Below are 19,081 nucleotides of genomic sequence, written 5' to 3'. Positions count from 1 at the left end.
AGTTTCTTCATGCATTAATTTTTAACCTCTGAAAGTTTTGAATAGTTAATTTTAGCTGACGTTTTTCACAGTTCGAAAGAATCTGAAATCCTACAAGCCTCTATCTTACCTGCCATTCTGAAGTTTATCCTGAAAAGGTGTGTAGTTGCTATGAACAACGGGAGGACTGGGGAATTTAGGGCAGGATTTAACTTACAGAGCCACTTCTGGTTTATTGTGAAAACGGTTCTTTTAGCCATTCTGAAGTTTATCCTGAAAAGGTGTGTAGTTGCTGTGAACAATGGGAGGACTGGGGAATTTAGGGCAGGATTAAACTTACAGAGCCACTTCTGGTTTATTGTGAAAATGGTTCTTTTAGATAAGCGGTTCTCAACCTGTGGGTCGAGACCCCTTTGGGGTCGAACGACCCTTTCACAGGGGTCGCCTAAGACCATCGGAAAACACATATGTAATTACATATTGTTTTTGTGATTAATACATACATAGTGATGCTTTAATTATGTTCAATTTGTAACAATGAAAATACATCCTGCATATCAGATATTTACATTACAATTCATAACAGTAGCAAAATTACAGTTATGAAGTAGCAACGAAAATAATTTTATGGTTGGGGGGGTCACCACAACATGAGGAACTGTATTAAAGGGTCGCGGCATTTGGAAGGTTGAGAACCACTGTTCTAGATCCTTCTGTAGCCCTTGACGTTGCTGACCCATCTCTCCTATTGGAGAAGCATCCCTTCTTTCCTTGACCATCTGTAGTACTTGGTTTTCATCCCTGTGGCTGTTTTCTGTCTCTTTCACTGGACCCCTTCTACTCTGTTAGTTTTTTTCCTAGGCTGCTGCTCCCCTGTTTCTTTCTCTCACCACTACTTTCCCCTGGACACAACATCCTCGTCCAGAGAATCAGCTCCCACCTCGGTTCAGATGATCACCGTCTTTATTCTGCTTCTGAACACCTCGCCGACATCTCCAACTGCCCCTGGACGTTTCCAGCTGAATGATCTTACACATCATACTCAGTATGTCTAACATGAAAACAATAAAATTTCTCCTAATGAAATGTAGCTCATTTTTGAACTTTCATCTCATCCACTTACCCTGTCAGTTCTTCTCAATAGTTCTTCTCTCTGATCTTTCCTGTCATTCAGCTGTTCCACCATAATCCCCGCCTTCATCCCTTTATCCTCTCATCAGGGAGCCTTTGCCATAACTTCTGCATCAGTCCTAATCCAGTCAGTATTCCTTTAGTGCCCTGTGAGTGGATACCATGAGCCAGGCCTGGACCCAGCTGTTAGGGTTCCAATGAGGAGAGTCTGCTGAGAAAACAGATACCAATTAGTTACTCACACCGGTAAGGGTATAATCATAAACGGAAATAAGTGCTAGAAGGAAAGTGCTGCGAGAGCATGTAATGGGAAACCCTAATTAGTCTGGAGGGCAGGCAAGACTTATCTCAGCAAGTGATCACTGAGAGAGCATCAGAGGAATGAGTAGGCACTAAATACGTGAAGGTGAGGTGGAGGGGGCGAGTTCGTCAAGTGAGGAACCTAGTGTTTACCAAGTCCTGGAGATGGTTGGAGGCATTAGAGAGACTGAGCATGAAAGACCAATGTGCTACGGGGATGTGAGTTGGGGACAAGTTTCTTCACTCCTTGTTAAACAATAATTTTCAGAGATGGTACACTTTAACTTCCATACAGATATAGAAAGAACACATTAAAGATTTTATTTAATTCATGATGGATGAGGAAACTGGTAAGATGTTACAAACATTTAAAGGATAATCCAAAAAACAGACATGTTTATAGATCAGGAATATTGCAATGAATGTGCAAATTTTGTTTCTTCCACAGTTTTGGAGAGAAGTCCATTGAGCCTGCTGAACAAAATTTGCGTGTATAGAGAACAAGTATCAATGTAAAGAACTATAAAGTAGCTCAAGGGCGATGAAAAGTCAGACAACCTGGAAAGGGGTGTCCTAGAAAATGCTTAGTTTTTTTTATTGTAGTGCAGATTTCCCCCTCTACTCTTCTTTAAAAAATCCAGTATGGTCTAAGCATTAAACTTGCTCAAAAATGGCATTTTCTCTCCTTTTTAATATACAATTAGCAATGATAAAATGTGTCTTTTTGGGTCATTTTGGGATACTTTGTATCTGTTTTTATGATATTAAAGCAAGGTTATTACTTTCCAAATAGCTTGTGGAACTATTTTGGAAGAGAATTCTACCCTATGTAGTTTCCCAGGACTTACATTAATGTGTAGAAAGTATGATTTATAGGGTTTATGTATATGATTTATAAGATCCCTGATATGTGAATAACATTGGAATAGTGAATATGTGGACCAGAAATGAATTGGCTCAAACAACACATTGTGGAGTGGGGGATGGGAGGTAGGGGAAAAGGATGCTTGCAGATAATTCCAGAACACAATTCCCCCCAAAATAATTGGGAGTTTCTTCATGCATTAATTTTTAACCTCCGAAAGTTTTGAATAGTTAATTTTAGCTGACGTTTTTCACAGTTCGAAAGAATCTGAAATCCTACAAGCCTCTATCTTACCTGCCATTCTGAAGTTTATCCTGAAAAGGTGTGTAGTTGCTGTGAACAATGGGAGGACTGGGGAATTTATTAAACTTATAAACTTACAGAGCCACTTCTGGTTTATTGTGAAAATGGTTCTTTTAGATAAGCGGTTCTCAACCTGTGGCCCTTTGGGGCTTTGGGGTCGAACGACCCTTTCACAGGGGTCGCCTAAGACCATCGGAAAACACATATGTAATTACATATTGTTTTTGTGATTAATACATACATAGTGATGCTTTAATTATGTTCAATTTGTAACAATGAAAATACATCCTGCATATCAGATATTTACATTATGATTCATAACAGTAGCAAAATTACAGTTATGAAGTAGCAACGAAAATAATTTTATGGTTGGGGGTCACCACAAAATGAGGAACTGTATTAAAGGGTCGAAGCATTAGGAAGGTTGATTACCACTGCGTTAGAGGCTTTGAAATACTGGACCCCTTCTACTCTGTTAGTTTTTTCCTAGGCTGCTGCTCCCCTGTTTCTTTCTCCCACCACTACTTTCCCCTGGACACAACATCCTCGTCCAGAGAATCAGCTCCCACCTCGGTTCAGATGATCACGGTCTTTATTCTGCTTCTGAACACCTTGCCAACATCTCCAACTGCCCCTGGACGTTTCCAGCTGAATAATCTTACAGGTCATGCTCAGTATGTCTAACATGCAAACAATAAAATTTCTCCTAATGAAATGTAGCTCATTTTTGAACTTTCATCTCATCCACTTACCCTGTCAGTTCTTCTCAATAGTTCTTCTCTCTGATCTTTCCTGTCATTCAGCTGTTCCACCATAATCCCCGCCTTCATCCCTTTATCCTCTCATCAGGGAGCCTTTGCCGTAACTTCTGCATCAGTCCTAATCCAGTCAGTATTCCTTTAGTGCCCTGTGAGTGGATACCATGAGCCAGGCCTGGACCCAGCTGTTAGGGTTCCAATGAGGAGAGTCTGCTGAGAAAACAGATATCAATTAGTTACTCACACCGGTAAGGGTATAATCATAAACGGAAATAAGTGCTAGAAGGAAAGTGCTGCGAGAGCATGTAATGGGAAACCCTAATTAGTCTGGAGGGCAGGCAAGACTTATCTCAGCAAGTGATCACTGAGAGAGCATCAGAGGAATGAGTAGGCACTAAATACGTGAAGGTGAGGTGGAGGGGGCGAGTTCGTCAAGTGAGGAACCTAGTGTTTACCAAGTCCTGGAGATGGTTGGAGGCATTAGAGAGACTGAGCATGAAAGACCAATGTGCTACGGGGATGTGAGTGAGGGGCACAGTGATGTGGGATGAGCTGGGGGTGGGAGAAGGCTAGGCAAGCTGATGCTAAGTTGCAATAAGAGTTCAGGTGTCTACCTGGGTGGACCTTGAGGGTGGAGAAAAAGAGATAAAGTCAGACAGAGAAAGACAAATATGGTATGACCTCACTTATATCTAAGAAAGCTGAGCTCATAGAAACAGAGAGTAGAATGGTGGTTGCCAAGGCCTTGGGGGAAGGGGAAATAGGAAGATCTTGATCAAAGGGTACAAGCTTCCAGTTAGAGGACAAGTAAGTTCTGGGCATCTAATATACAGCAGTGTGACTATAGTTAACAATTCTGTATTGTATACTTGAAAGTTGATGTGAGAGTAGATCTCAAATGTTCTCATCATACACATAAAAAATAATTATGGGAGGTAATTGGAGGTGTTAGCTGGTAATCATTTTGTGTATCAAATCATCACATTGTATATTTTAAGCTTATACAGTGTAATATGTCAATTATATCTCAGTAAAGCGGGGGGGGGAATGTAGGTGTGTGTCCTCAGAGCAGAGGAGAGTGTTTGAAGGCTTTTAAGCAGAAGGGAATGACATGACCAGATAATCCTTTTCAAAAGCTGTGACTCCGGTGTGAAGTCCACAAGGCAACCTGAAAATCCTGATCAAAGGAACAGGAAACGCTGGGAAATATAGCCTGCTGAACTTATTAGGAAGTAAGAGGTTTCCTTGGAGCTGTGAATAAAGAGAAAGCTGCATGCCCAAAGAGCGTGGTCGCTCTGGCTGCTTCCCCTTCCCTGGTGGCCAATGCCCATCTCAGTCAACAAGGGATGAGTCTTGAAGGACCACACAAGGGCAGAGGGCAAGGCTGGAGGTGTAAGTGGATTGGGGAAGTGATTTGAGACCTTAACATGAAGAGGAACCCTTCAGTCAGACCATACAATAAATCTACTCACCACAAAAGAAAATGCTAGGAAGTTTGTCTCTTTTGACCTGGGCTGTGGTTGGGGCTAGGACCGTTTCCTTTAAAAATATCTTACTATGGATGTGCCTCAAGTGGGTTTAAGAATCTTCTTTATACCACTTTCCTGGTCCTGGAAGCACAGGCCAAGAAATTAACATAATAATGAGTCACACCCTGGGAATCACCCTAGTTTCCTAGAAGAAGCATCAGTTCTCTCTGTAATACTAAGTAGAATTAAACCCTAAAGAATTTCACATAATAGTATTCCATATATATATGTACATGTATATATAAGTTTGAAAATCATTTAGATTGTATAAAGCAATATTAGTTGTGTAAATATAGTTATTTTGGGCAGGTGTTCAGAAAAACATTTCCTCTTCACTTTTGCCAAAGAGAATGAATATAAGGTGGTGCAAAAGTAGGTTTACAGTTGTGAGTATGTGAAACAGAGTTTATTCTTGTATTATTATTTATTAATTACTAGAGGCCCAGTGCATAACATTCATGCACTCAGGGGGCGGGCATTCCCTCACCCCGGCCTGCGCCCTCTCGCAGTCCGGGAGCCCTCAGGGGATGTCTGACTGATGGCTTAGGCCCACTTGGACATCCTTAGCACTGTCGCAGAGTCAGGAGAGGCTCCCGCCACCGCCGTTGTACTCACCAGCCATGAGCCCGGCTTGTGGCTGAGCAGAGTTCCCCCTGTGGGAGTGCACTGACCACCAGGGGGCAGCTCCTGCATTGAGCGTATTCCCCCTGGTGGTCAGTGCGCATCATAGCAACCGGTCATTCCACCATTGGGTCAATTTGCATATTAGCCTTTTATTATATAAGATTGTATTATTTTCCATATGAACAACTGTAAACCATCTTTGGCCCCAACCTGAATATTGATTACAACTTAATTTTATTAAGTTAAATGTACATATTAAAAGTTATAGGGAATTGATGAAATAATACGAATAGGATATATGCTTTCCAAATTGATAGAAGGAAATTAGTATTCAAAAGCCAATCCAAAAAAATTGAGAAGAGAAAAAGAAAGATAAATAAAAGATACAAAATGAGAAGGTAAAAATAAATTCAGATATATGAATAATAATAAATATAGATAGACCAAAGTCATGTCAAGATTTTGAGGTTAGATTTAAAAAATTCATTATATGCCATTTGCAAGGGATACATCTACAACATAAAGACACAAATGGTTGAAATTAAAAGGATGGGAAAAGATGTAGAATAATACTACTCAAAAGACACTTTTCGTTTAGATAAGATTGCATAGCCTATAAAGTAGATTTAAACACAAAAATTATTATCTTAATATGTAAAAGCCCAGGGTTGTAACGACCGATCACGACCGAAGGCTGACCAACCTGGAAGTCCTTCAGTCAGTGCTGGGTTGCTGTGGCGACCCAACACTGACTGCCCAGGGGTGTGAGACCTAGAGAGGCAGGGTCTGATCTGCAGCTTCAGTGGCAACTGTTGATCAGTACTTGCCTCTCTCTTTCTCTCCCTCATTCTTTCCAGGCTTTGCCAGCAGCCGGGCCTTTCTTTCTCTCCTGGGTAGGGGCTGCTGTTCAGCCCTGCCTCTCTGATCAGGCCCGGAGATAGGCCCAGAGATGCTGACTGGCATAGGAAACGACCAATCAGAACCAAATATGGGTGCTATGAAGAACCAATGGCTGCCTAGGAGGCGGAGCTTCTGATGCTGACTGGCATAGACACTGACCAATCAGAACCAAATATGGGTGCTGTGGGGAACCAATGGCTGCCTTGGAAGTGGAGCTTTTGACACTGACTGGCATAGAAACCGACCAATCAGAACCAAATTGGCCAGCAGAGGAGGTCAGTTGGGGGTGAGGCCAGGCCAGCAGGGGAGGGCAGTTGGGGGCAAGATCAGGCCTGTAGGGGAGGGCAGTTGGGGGCAACCAGGCCAGCAGGGGAGGGCAGTTAGGGGCGATCAGGCAGGCAGAGGCAGTTAGGGGTAATCAGGCAGGCAGGCAGGCAGGTGAGCATTTAGGAGCCAGTGGTCCCAGATTTTGAGAGGGATGTCCAACAGTGGATGTCCCTGTGAATCAGGCCTAAACAGGCAGTTGGACATCCCCCAAGGAATCCCCAGTTGGAGAGGGTGCATGCTGGTCTGAGGGTACACACCCTCCATGCACGAATTTCATGCACCAGGCCTCCAGTTTGGGATAAAAAGTCAGTATTTAATAGTAAGTGATACAGTTAACTGGGAATATATAACAATTCTACTAAGCACTTCGTAAGGTGCTTAATCTCAAAATAACATAAGACAAACTGGTTTTTCAAGAAGAAACCAAAACAAACATACATGTTAAACCATATTAAGATATAATGATACAATTTTCTTAGTAACTCACAGATCAAAGAATAAAAAATCATTAAAGATATAGAGGATTTGAACAAGTTTGAACTTACAGACATATAGAACATTACTCAACAATTTGTAATATACATTTCCAACATATATAAAATAGAACCTATATAAAAATTCATCTTGACCAGGCCTTTGTATTCTGCTACTTTACTGATTTCATTTATCAGTTTTAGTAGTTTTTCTTTGTGTGTGTGTGTGTGTGTGTGTGTGTGTGTAGTCTTTATGATTCTCTATTTATAGTTTTATGTCATCTGCGAATAATGACAATTTTGCTTTTCCTTTCCAATTTGGATGACTTTTTTTTGTCTGATTGCTTTGGCTAGGACTTACAGTACTATCCTATATAATAAAACCCTCATATGCAAATCGACTGAATGGCGGAATGACCAGAAGAATGACTGGTTGCTATGATACCCACTGACCACCAGGGGGCAGATGCTCAATGCAGGAGCTGCCCCTTGGTGGTCAGTGCGCTCCCACAGGGGTAGCACTGCTCAGCCAGAAGCCGGGCTCAGGGCTGGTGAGCATTGCGGTGGTGGCGGGAGCCTCTCCTGCTTCTGTGGAAGCACTAAGGAGCAGTGAGCCAAGCGGTAAGGAGCAGCGAGCAGGTGGGAGGTAAGGAGCGAGGGGTCCCGGACTGTGAGAGGGTGCAGGCCGGGCTGAGGGCCCCCCCCCCCCCCCGCATGATTTTTTTTGCACTGGACCTCTAGTTTTAAATAAGAGTGGTGCAAGTGGACATCCCTGCTTTGTTCCTAATCTTAAGGAAAATGCTTTTAGTTTTCCCGCATTGAGTATAATGTTAGCTCTGGATTTGTCATGGATGGCCTTTATTATATTGAGGTATGTTTTCTCTATTTCTGCTTTGCTGAGAGTTTTATTATGAACTAGAGGCCCAGTGCACGAAATTCGTGCAGGGGGTTTGTGTGTGTCCCTTAGCCCAACCTGCACCCTCTCCAATTTGGGACCCCTTGAGGGATGTCCGACTGTCTGTTTAGACCTGATCCCACCAATAGGATTGGGCCTAAACAGGCAGTCGGACATCCCTGTCACAATCCAGGACTGCTGGCTCCCAACCGCTTGCCTGCTTGCCTGCCTGATTGCCCCTAACCCCTGCCTGCCAGCCTGATCACCCCCTAACCACTCCCCTGCCAGCCTGATCAATGCCTAACTGCTCCCCTGCTGGCCCAATTGCCCCTAACTGTCCTCCCCTGCAGACCTCCCCATGTAGGACTGGTCACCCCCAACTGCCCTCCTCTGCTGGCCTGGTCCCCCCTAACTATCCTCTCCTGCAGGCCTGGTTCCCCCCAACTGCTCTCCCCTGCAGGCCCGGTTGCCCCTAACTGCCCTCCCCTGCAGGCCTGGTCCCTGCCAACTGCTCTTCCCTGCAGGCTTGAGTGCCCTCAACTGCCCTCCTCTGCTGGCTATTTTGTGACGGCCATCTTGTGTCCACATGGGGGCGGCCATCTTGTGTGTTGGAGTGATGGTCAATTTGCATATTACCTCTTTATTATATAGGATTGGTGCTGTATTCTGCATCTATTGGTTTGATCACATGGTTTTTATTCTTCATTTTGTTTATGTGGTGTATCACATTGATTTGAGGATATTGAACCATTCTTGCACCCTAGGAATAAGTCCCAGTTGATCATGGAGTATGATCTTCTTAATGTTTTGTGTCTCTGCCCCTCCTTCCAGTCTTGACCTGGTTTTCTTCTGTATGTCCTTAGTTGTAAGACTTATATTCAGCTAGTCTTTCAGTTATTCAGGTTGATTGTTCTATAATTTAGTTGTAGTTTTGATGTAGTCATAGGAGGAGCTAAGTGTAACCTCCACCTACTCTCCCAGCTTGGCTCTCCCCATAAGTCAGACAGTTCACAGTTCTGTCCAACATGGTAACTAGGGCCACATGCTGTCAACTGAGCACTTGAAATGTAGAATTGAGGTGTGTTGTCAATGTAAAACACCAAACTTTGAAGACTTCGTTAAAGAAATGTAAATATCTCACTAATAATATTATGTTAATAATGTGTTGTAATCATAATAATTTTCATATACAATTGACCCGTGAACCATATGGAGGGTACTAATACCTTTGCAATTTAAAATCTGTATTTAACTTTGGATTTTCCAAAAATTTCAGTTGTCCCCTGGTATCAATGGATGACTGGTTCCAGGACTCCTGCAGATATCAAAATACTTGGATGCTCAATTCCCTTACATAAAACTAGAGGCCCAGTGCACGAGAATCATGCACTGAGCAGGGGGTCCCTTAGCCCAGCCTGCACCCTCTCCCAGTCTGGGACCCATTGGGGGACGTCCGCCTGCTGGATTAGGCCCAATCCCCTTGAGGGTCACAGGCAGACATCCCTCTTGCAGTCTGGGGTTCTCACAGTCTGGGATCCCTCACTTCTTACCACCCACATGCTGTGCTCGCCAGCTGTGAGCCTGGCTTCTGCTGAGCAGTGCTCCCCCTGTGGGAGCTCACTGACCACCAGGGGGGGCAGCTCCTGCATTGAGCATCTGGCCCCTGTGGTCAGTGCATGTCATAGTGACCGGTCGTTCTGCTGTTCCGTCGATTTGCATATTAGGGTTTTATCATACAGGATGGTGTAGAATAGTGTGCACTGTCGGTTTTCCACATCTATGGATTCCCAACCATGAGTTGAAACTACTGTTGGGAATCCGTGGATGCAAAACTGGGGGATATGGAGTGCCAAATGTATATTTATTGAAAAAAAAATTCATATCTGAGTAGACCTCTGCAGTTCAAACCCATGTTGTTCAAGGGTCAACTGTATTGGATTTATTAAAATTAATTTTCCTTTCCCTTTTTACTTTCTTAATGTGAATACTAGAAAATTTGTTACATGTGTGGCTTGAAGTTACAGGCATTTTATTTCTGTTGTTCAGCACTGTTATAGGTTTTTAATTCTAATTGTGTGGTTTGGAATTAGTGCTTCATTTTCTCATAAGCTCAGTTTTTTCCTTTATAAAAAGGGGTACTAAATGTTTTGAGTACCTTAGATAGTTGAGAGCATTCAAGGGAGAAACCAATTCCCCAAATGAGTATTTGATAAATGGTAAAACTTTATACTTACATGGTTGATTTTATTTCTTACTAGAGGCCTGGTGCACGAATTCATGCATGGGTGGGGTCCAGCTGGCCCCTCCCAGTGGGGGCCTATTGGGCCCAGCCAACAGGGGGGTGGGGCCGTGGGCAGTTGGCTAGCTGGCCCTGCCCCCAGTTGGGGTGTTGGGGTCCGATTGGGGGCTGGGCTGGCGGCAGGGGGCAGGGGGCCCAATCAGGGTCCAAATCAGGCTGGTTGGCTGCCGTGGTGCACGTCATAGCCACTGGTCGTTCTGGTCATTCTGGTCATTCCACCATTCTGGTTGCTGGGCTTTTATATATATAGATTTGTCCATTCATTTTTGTTTTGAGCACAGCGCAGTTCCCGAAATTGAAAAAGAGCACTTGGCAAAATTGACCACATTACTGGCATCTTGCCTATTTTTTGGAGCCAGAGAGCAGGACCAACCTCTAGGCAAAGTCTTATTGGTCTTCTTTACGGGTTCTCCCTTTAGAATTCTGTGTGCTTGGCATCCTTTTAATCTCACCATGGCTGTACAGAATGATAAAAATGACCATGCAAGGCCGAAAATCTAAAACAATCTTAATATTCAATGAGAAAAAGTGTGATGGTTTTGTGAACTTTGAAATTTTCTGTCACATCATTAAATACAATTGTTAATTCTCACCTGAGGATATTTTTCCCCCATTGATTTTTTTTCTTTTTTTAGAGTGGAGGGGAGGGGGAGAGACACACAAAGAGAAACATTGATGTGAGAGAAATATGAATGGTGCCTCCCGCATGCATCCCTACTGGGGTCAGGATCAAGCCTGCAACCAAGGTACATGCCCTTGACTGGAATCTTACCCATGACCCTTCAGTCCACAGGCCAATACTCTAACCACAAACTGGCTAGGGCAAGTGTTTCATTTCTTTGTAAATAAAATAAACTTACCTAGGGTACTTTAGTACTTACAGTATGGACTAAGCATATTTTCTTGGCCCTGGCTAGTTGTACTGTTACTTTCTGAGATTGGATCAGCTTCCAATACTTTACCTTTTACACTTTCAGTGTGGTGAAGTAGCTCCATGGGTTCCTTTAATGCAGTGGTTCTCAACCGTCTGACCCTTTAAATACAGTTCCTCATGTTGTGACCCAACCATAAAATTATTTTCGTTGCTACTTCATAACTGTAATGTTGCTACTGTTATGAATCGTAATGTAAATATCTGATATGCAGGATGGTCTTAGGCGACCCCTGTGAAAGGGTCGTTTGACCGCCAAAGGGGTCGCGACCCACAGGTTGAGAACCGCTGCTTTAATGTGAAGTTTTTTGCAGGGGTCACTTCTTCTGGGACATCTTCATCTTTTTTTTTTTTTTTTTTTGTCACAAACACTTTTTTTATTTGTGCCCATAAGTTTGTCTTCACTGAGTTCATCTGGCTGCACATCCAAGAGTCTCAGGACTGCAGCAGCATCAGGCAGTGTCTTCTCTAACTCCATTTATACTCTACTTACGTTTCCCTTCCAGGGTCACTGCTTTCCATTTCTTTCTTTCATTTTTATCTCGTTGGCCAGTTCCTTATTCATCGCGTAGAATGTCACGTGGGTCTATGAGTGGGCAACACAGCCACATGACTGCAGTCTGTTGTTCACTGAGTGCCTGATGCAGTGACCAGTCGTGGCAGACTTTGAAAACATGGATGTGTTGGTTACCGATCGTGGTGTGCACATTATTTACATAGTGATTGTGGACTGAGGAGCTATCAGTGAGGTTTGTTCTTTAGCAGTTTGTCCCAGTGAATGAATCATGGTAACAGAAACTTGAACCCTGTTTTGGGGGCCCTAGTGGCACCTGAAATGAGTGCCTCTCAGACACTGCAAAGTGAGGACTGCCTGTTTTCGGCAAGCTTGGCACAGACATAGCACCCCCTGGATCTTTAACATTTGTCCCTTGTCTGATCTAAAAGGCAACCTTTCCTATTTCTGGTTCTCAGACATTAACTTGTGGGCATGCCAAGTGTCCTGGGGAAATGCATGGGGGCCAGCGTTCATTAAGTCATTCGACAGCTATGTGCTCCGTATCCATCTGTGCTGGGCATGTGCTAGGCTCTGGCATGTTTGCTGGCAACTGAAAGTATCTTAAATTGCTCTCATTTTTGTTTTTTGGCAGCTAACTTTCCAGCATATTTTCCAAACCACCACTTATACCATTTGCACAAGGCTTTAAAGTGACTTCTCACTTGCACAAGTTTCCACTGTGTCAGTTGCTGGAATACACATGCTTTCAGAAGCATCAAGTTCCTGGGATTGGGATGTGGTCCGAGTTTAGGCATGCCATATGGGACAGTCCCTTTTCTAAACAAAACAATCAACTAATGGACACAGTCTAAACTTGCATAGTTGCCAGTTAATTATTTAAAGCATGTGTCATCAAAGCCAGTCACATTTCTCACTTTTCCTTCCTTCAGTGTTTTGAATAAACCTGGGAATTATGGCCACCATACTCTAAAGCGTGTGTTATGGTTTACGTAGGATCCAATGTCCTTGCCTGGAGGGTTAAATTTTATTGAAAAACCACTTCAACCAAAAGAGAGGTGTGGCAGGAGAGGGTAATGATCATAAAGCTTTAATAATTTTTTTAATCCACTGGAGATTATTTGCCATTAAATACATTAATTAGTTTGGGCAAATAATGTATTTCGCTTAAGAGATCCAAAACACTTTTGATAAAAAAACTCTCTGGCTTCCAGTGGTAAAGGGAACCAAATGCCTATTAAATTAGAAGTGTGCCAAGAGCTGTCACATATCATCATACACAACCTCATACTAGCCTTACAGGTTAGGAACCAGGATCTGCATTTATAAGGTTGAGGAACCTGAGGCCTAGACAGGTAAATTAAGATGCCCAAGTTCTTCAGTGTTAGAGATGAGTTTTGAGTTTGTCTGATTCCAAAGTCCTTATCCTTTCCCATATAGCAATGATTATAAATGCCTGGCATACTGGCTACCACTCTTTATTCCTGGTCCCATTACAGACATTACTAATCGGTAACCTATTTATTCTCTTGCCTTATACCATGTTGCTGCCAATGAAGAAGCTGAATGGTGCTCACAATGGAAAACCCATTTAAGCCCCTAAATGAAAGGTAATTTGAACAAAGAGATCTTAGGGATGTCTGAACGAGGGAACACTGGTACAGCTGTTGGTAGGCAGCTTTTAGGCCAGTTTGGCCACTCACTCCTATTGGTCAGAGGCATCCCTCCCTCCTGCTGCATTTTCCTGTGCCCACTATTTCTATATTTGGGTTACTAAGAGAAAGCTAACGTGCTCCCTGTGGAATATGCCACAGACAGGAAGAAAAACAATTGTGAATTTAAATCCTGTCTGTTTAGCCTCCGTCTTGGTTTGGTTTTCCCAGAAAGCAGACCCTTAGACATGGACTTGGTTGTAGGCGGTGATCCAGGACTTGCTCCAAGAGAGGGAATGAGCAAAGTGAGACAAAGTTGGGGGCAGGGAAAGACTGATAAAAAGGTGCCTCTTAAGCAGAATACTGCCATGGGCAACTGGGGTCAACCCTAGATCTCTGAGACACCATGTGGAATATGCCTCAGAGACAGGAAGCTTGGATATTTATCCACCATATCCAGTTCCCTACTGGTGCAGGGTTGTTCACATTCTTCCCCTTCTCCAGAATTAAATCTTCTGTATCTCTCAGTTGCTTCTGTGCTGGTCAAACCCCATACCCTGACCCCCGGTGCTGGAGAAAGCCCTCAGGAGGAGAAGCTGGGAGATGCATGCACTGGGGTGGGGAACCTGTGAGTAGGACGCTGCACCAGGGGCACCCACTAGGGGTCCTAGAGTGGGGCTTCTCCAATGTCTGGCCTAGCTGGCTTCTCTTGGGTGATTTTCCCAGGTGGTGGGCAGAAAGTGAAGCTGATCCCACTTACCTCACTTTAGAAAGTCACCCAGATTCTTTCTATTTTGAACGCCTAGTGCTATGGGATGTACAGACTTCAAATAGCCTTTCTCTGTGGCCAGGCTACACTATTAGTGGTCGCAGTCCAATAGTGTGGATTTGAAATTTATGGCGGTGGTTGATTCCATCAAAGACAACACAGAATGCTGTGCATAGCTTCTAATAAATTCCTTGTTATCTTTTATAACCATCTCGGGCAAGCATTGTTTCTCTCGGCTCAGCGGGCTGTGTCAGTCAGAGCAATGTTCCCCTAGACAGCCATGGCTTGAAGACTGAAGAATGTTGAGGCCAAAATTACTAGCTTTGAAATGGAGCCAAACAGTTTTCAACAGCAGAAGGGGTAGCGTGAAGTCAGATGACCTTTGCAATGAAGAGATCCTGAGCTTTGGGAGGTCCCTGAAGTTGTGGGTAGCAAGATCTTTGCCACCAAAGCTTGGAGCAAGAAGAAAAAGCAGTGGTGGTGACAGGGGAACAATATATTTGCAGTAATAGGCGCTAATTAACCCTGATGGCTGATTTTAATTATTGCTGTCATCTGTTGAAATCAGCAAGCTGACAGAGTGGGTCAGTTTCATCTTTTCCAATAGGCGGATACTCAAAACTGTTCTCTTTCCCCTTCCTACCTCTCCTTTTAGCTTAAAAAGGAGCCTAAAATTAGAGTGGGGGGAACATTTTTTGAGAACCTCCTTACAGTTTCCCTTGAGTTGTCTTGGTACATTTTTTTGTTTTGTTTGTATGTGGCTTTGTCTCCCTGGATTATGTGAACTTGGCAGAAAACAACTACATGTTTCTTATTCAACCTCCCATGATAAACTTCTTTGGGTCTTCTAGTAGAGTTCCTATTATGAGGGAGGGGTCACCATCTATTTAGAATAAATGTGTTTATAGCTCTGTGTTAAATTCTAAAGAGATAAACAGAAAAGGTGGTACTTGATTTCACATTCTCATGGTAGGAGCTGTGTGTGCATTTAGATTTATAGAATTATGCAAGAGGTACTCTGCCTCTTGGAGTTAAGCAAGGTCATGTGGAAACATCTGGAGCAATTTCTAGATGCTTGGTCTCCCACAGAATTAAGCAATAGTGCTGGTCCTAATATGCCCCCGGGCAGCAGACAGAATGGTAGTATCACTTATAGAAGGCATCCCGGCGTTTGCCCCAGCGGTATAAGGGCTCATCTGCCCTTTCCTATAGGAGTAGGTGGAGGACGGGAACAGACCTGAAGCTTCACATCCCCTGGGGGTCTATCCGGATGTCCCAGGGCCCAGGTCATGTCCTGGAAATTTCAATCAGTGACCCAACATGTTGAGTGTAAATGACCTGCCGTTGTTGGTTTTAGTCATCAGTCACTTTTAAGGTGTTTTCACTACAGGAAAATCATGAAATTGTTTCAGATTCCAGGATCTAATGCAGGTGTGCATGGCACATACTAATGGATCCCTTGCCACATGTCATCCTGGCACAGCCCCCACTACTGCCCCTGGGCCTGCACTCTTCCAAGCAGTCAAGTTGAAATCCTCCGGACCTCCATCTAGACCAGTGATGGCGAACCTCTGACACGCGTGTCAGAGGTGACACGCGAACTCATTTTTTTGGTTGACTTTTCTTTGTTAAATGGAGAGCAGTGATGGCGAACCTATGACACGCTTGTCAGAGGTGACACGCGAACTCATTTTTTTTGGTTGATTTTTCTTTGTTAAATGGCATTTAAATATATAAAATAAATATCAAAAATATAAGTCTTTGTTTTACTATGTTTGCAAATATCAAAAAATTTCTATATGTGACACGGCACCAGAGTTAAGTTAGGGTTTTTCAAAATGCTGGCACACCGAGCTCAAAAGGTTCGCCATCACTGACCTAAACCCTTAAGCTATATAGTCTGGCATTCACTTCTCTGGTTGTTTCCTGGTGGTTGAGTCATCAGAGTCTTTAAAGGAATGACGTCTATACATCATCCTCTGGGTCCTTCCAAGGTCTTGGCACGGGTTTGACCAGCAAGGAGCTGTGGGAGGTCATGCCTCTGTGCCCTTCATTCTCCCCATCTTCCCCTCCAGGCTCTCATCCTCATGCCACATCACCCATGTTGAGTACCTACTATGTGCCCAAACCAGTTTGGCAAGAAAAGGAGCCAAGAGAAGTGTATGAAATGTTTCTTTCCTCAAAGAGCTTCTGGAATAGATGGAGAAACGAGGCTTTCACATGTGAGAGAAACACAAGATCACACATTCCAGAGTTAAATGTGAGCAAGAGCAGCCTAGAAGCAGGAAGGCAAAGAAGAAAAGGGACTTGAGTATAGAGAGGGAAGGTGTCACAGAACAGGAGGATGCAGGCCAACCACAGCTCCAAGTGTGGTTTGAATGTGGCTTAACGGGAAACAGTATGTTGCTTGATAAGCCAGGGGCCTCACCGATCTCCTCCCACAGCCAGGTCCAGTGCATGTGCTCTGTGTCTATGCCAGAGGGGCTGGTGAGAGAGTAGGGAGTGGTGGGGACTGTGGTGAGGACAAGGGAGCTTTCCTAGTCCAAAGGGTAGTAGATCCTCTCCTAAGTCTCCAGCCGGCAGGAACTCCAGCCCATTTTGCCAGGTCTTCTGGTTTTTCAAGAGAAGCTAGCTCTTTATATGAAAGTGGGGGGACTTTTACAACACTGAACCAAACTAAACATGTCTGCACCAATCTCTAGCCTGATTGTGACCTCTCTGGCCTTTGCCATGCCAAAGTGCTCCCCCTACAGAATGACATTGACCAGGCAGCCTGATATCCATCCACTCCCGACTGGACACCAGAGCTAGTCTGCCTTTGTGCAGTCACCACTGATGGCTCAGGGGCTCCCAAATAGGTCATAGGAACCCCACCTCATCTCCAGTGAGTAAAGGCTGGGGGAGAGAGCTCACCTGTGGGGAAACTATCTTTCCCATACTCACTGGCTGCTTGCTGTCGTGGGCTAGAATTTCTGAGAAAGCATTTGAGGCAGCTGGGTGGGGGTGGGGACCATGGTTTGGGGGATAAAGCAGTGAATCTAAGCACCGTGGCGCCTGTTATTCCTCAACAGCAAACTCAGCAGCTTTCCTTCCAATTTCATAAATCCAGACCCTTGTGGCTCGTGCAACAAGCGTGACGACAAGTAATAATAACTCATAAGAAAAAGGGAGACTTTTTTTGTCTTCCTGACTCATGCCTCGAGCATGGGAAATCTGGCATGGGTGGCCACAGATGTTCTCTGGAGCCAGAAGACATGATTTCGGAGGTCATGATGCATGGGCTAGGAGGGCCAAGGGGGTCTGTCAAGGAGGAGGAGACCCCATGGGGTGGTGGACCCTGGCTTTCCTGGATGTCCCAGGCTTCTCAAGGGTGATCAAGAGCCTGGACTCTGGAGCCAACCTGCCTTTATTAAAATGATTGTTGTGCTGCTTACTAGCTCTGTGACCTTGAATAAGTTACTTAACCTCTTTGTGCCAAACTCTTGTTTTAAATGCAGATAATAATAAAAATGATGATACCTTCCATACAGAATAGTGAGAAATACTAGTATTAGTAAAACTACTGCATATAAAGCACTTAGAAGACTTTTTGGTGTATAGTAACTGTCACAGAAGTGTTTGCTATTATTATTATTGCTCTACTGCATACAGAAGAGAGGATGCATCTGCTCTTTCCCATATGTAGTCAATGCCTTTGGTTCACTGGGTTGTGATCCACATGACAACATTATTTCCAACAGATGGATGCTCACTAATTCTTATTAACTCAACAGGCCTCTCTTTCCCAGGTGTGTCTGCATCTCCTCTCTTGAGCACCCCATGAAGTCGGGGATGTATGTATCATCCCATCAAGGGGTCTCAGGGAAGTTGAGTGGCTTACTCATCGTGACCCATCAGTTAAATTTTTGTTGCCATTCAGCAGCTGCTGTTGTCAGGAGTCAGCTGGTCTGGAGGGTGGAAAGGTGTTTTCTCTCGGTTGATTGTGGCTGGGTGCCTCACCCCTTGCCCCACTAAGCCTGTGCCCTGATTAAAAACAGAATGATGGCCAACCAGATTTGGAATGTTGTTGAGGGAGAAGAGAGGACTTCCATGTCTGAGTAGCCTGATGGTTTTTCATCTTTATCCTCCTTTCTATGTGGCACAGAACGTAGGTGAGGAGGAAGTGTGGTGCTATTAGATGGGCCCAGGAACACTTAGGTTCAAGCTCAGATGTAACCACTGACTGGCATGTGACTTTGGTCCAGTAATTGTTTGTCCAGGGCTTTATTTAGTTTCCTAAAGAGTTGTGACTAGATCTGCACTATTACCGAGCCATGAGCCACATATGACCACTGAGCTCAATTGAGATGTGTAAAATACAATGGCCTTTGAAGGCTTAGTACAAAAAATGTAAAATAGTTCATTAATAATTGTTATCCACACAATAGGATATTATTCAGCAATGAAAAGGAATGAAGTACTGATGTGTGCTACAACATGGATGAACCTTGAAAACATCATGCTAAGTCAGAGAAGCCAGTCACCAAAGACTAGATGGGCTTTTCTTTCTCTCCTGGCCTCCAAGGGGGCTGCTGTTCAGCCCCGCATCTCTGATCAGGCCCAGAGATAGGCCCGGAGATGCTGACTGGCATAGGAACCGACCAGTCGGAACCAAATGTGGGTGCTCTGAAGAACCAATGGATGTCTAGAAGGTGGAGCTTTCTATGCTGACTGGCATAGAAACCGACCAATCAGAACCAAATCTGGGTGCTGTGGGGAGCCAATGGCTGCCTAGGAGGCAGAGCTTTTGACGCTGACTGGCATAGAAACCGACCAATCAGAACCAAATCTGG

The 19,081-nt window shown here is 44.1% G+C and overlaps 1 protein-coding gene across 2 annotated transcripts in view; it reads left to right on the top strand.

The window, feature by feature from the left end:
* SLC24A3 (solute carrier family 24 (sodium/potassium/calcium exchanger), member 3) overlaps positions 1 to 19,081 on the top strand; it is a 484,048-nt gene that overhangs the window by 32,480 nt on the left and 432,487 nt on the right. The window contains exon 1 of one of the 2 annotated variants that reach the window (XM_014530109.1): positions 13,417 to 13,438. The exons of the other annotated variant lie outside the window; for it this stretch is intronic. Within the exon in view, the coding sequence (XP_014385595.1) occupies positions 13,432 to 13,438 (7 nt within the window). The 5' untranslated portion in view covers positions 13,417 to 13,431. Of the gene's footprint in view, positions 1 to 13,416; positions 13,439 to 19,081 lie in introns of those variants that run through there. 2 annotated transcript variants of the gene reach the window in all.

Source organism: Myotis brandtii, unplaced genomic scaffold, assembly GCF_000412655.1.
Source record: "Myotis brandtii unplaced genomic scaffold, ASM41265v1 scaffold72, whole genome shotgun sequence".
NCBI classification, from domain to species: domain Eukaryota; kingdom Metazoa; phylum Chordata; class Mammalia; order Chiroptera; family Vespertilionidae; genus Myotis; species Myotis brandtii.
The sequence above is the reverse complement of the archived record's forward strand: the minus strand, read 5'-3'. Positions and strand labels throughout refer to the sequence as shown.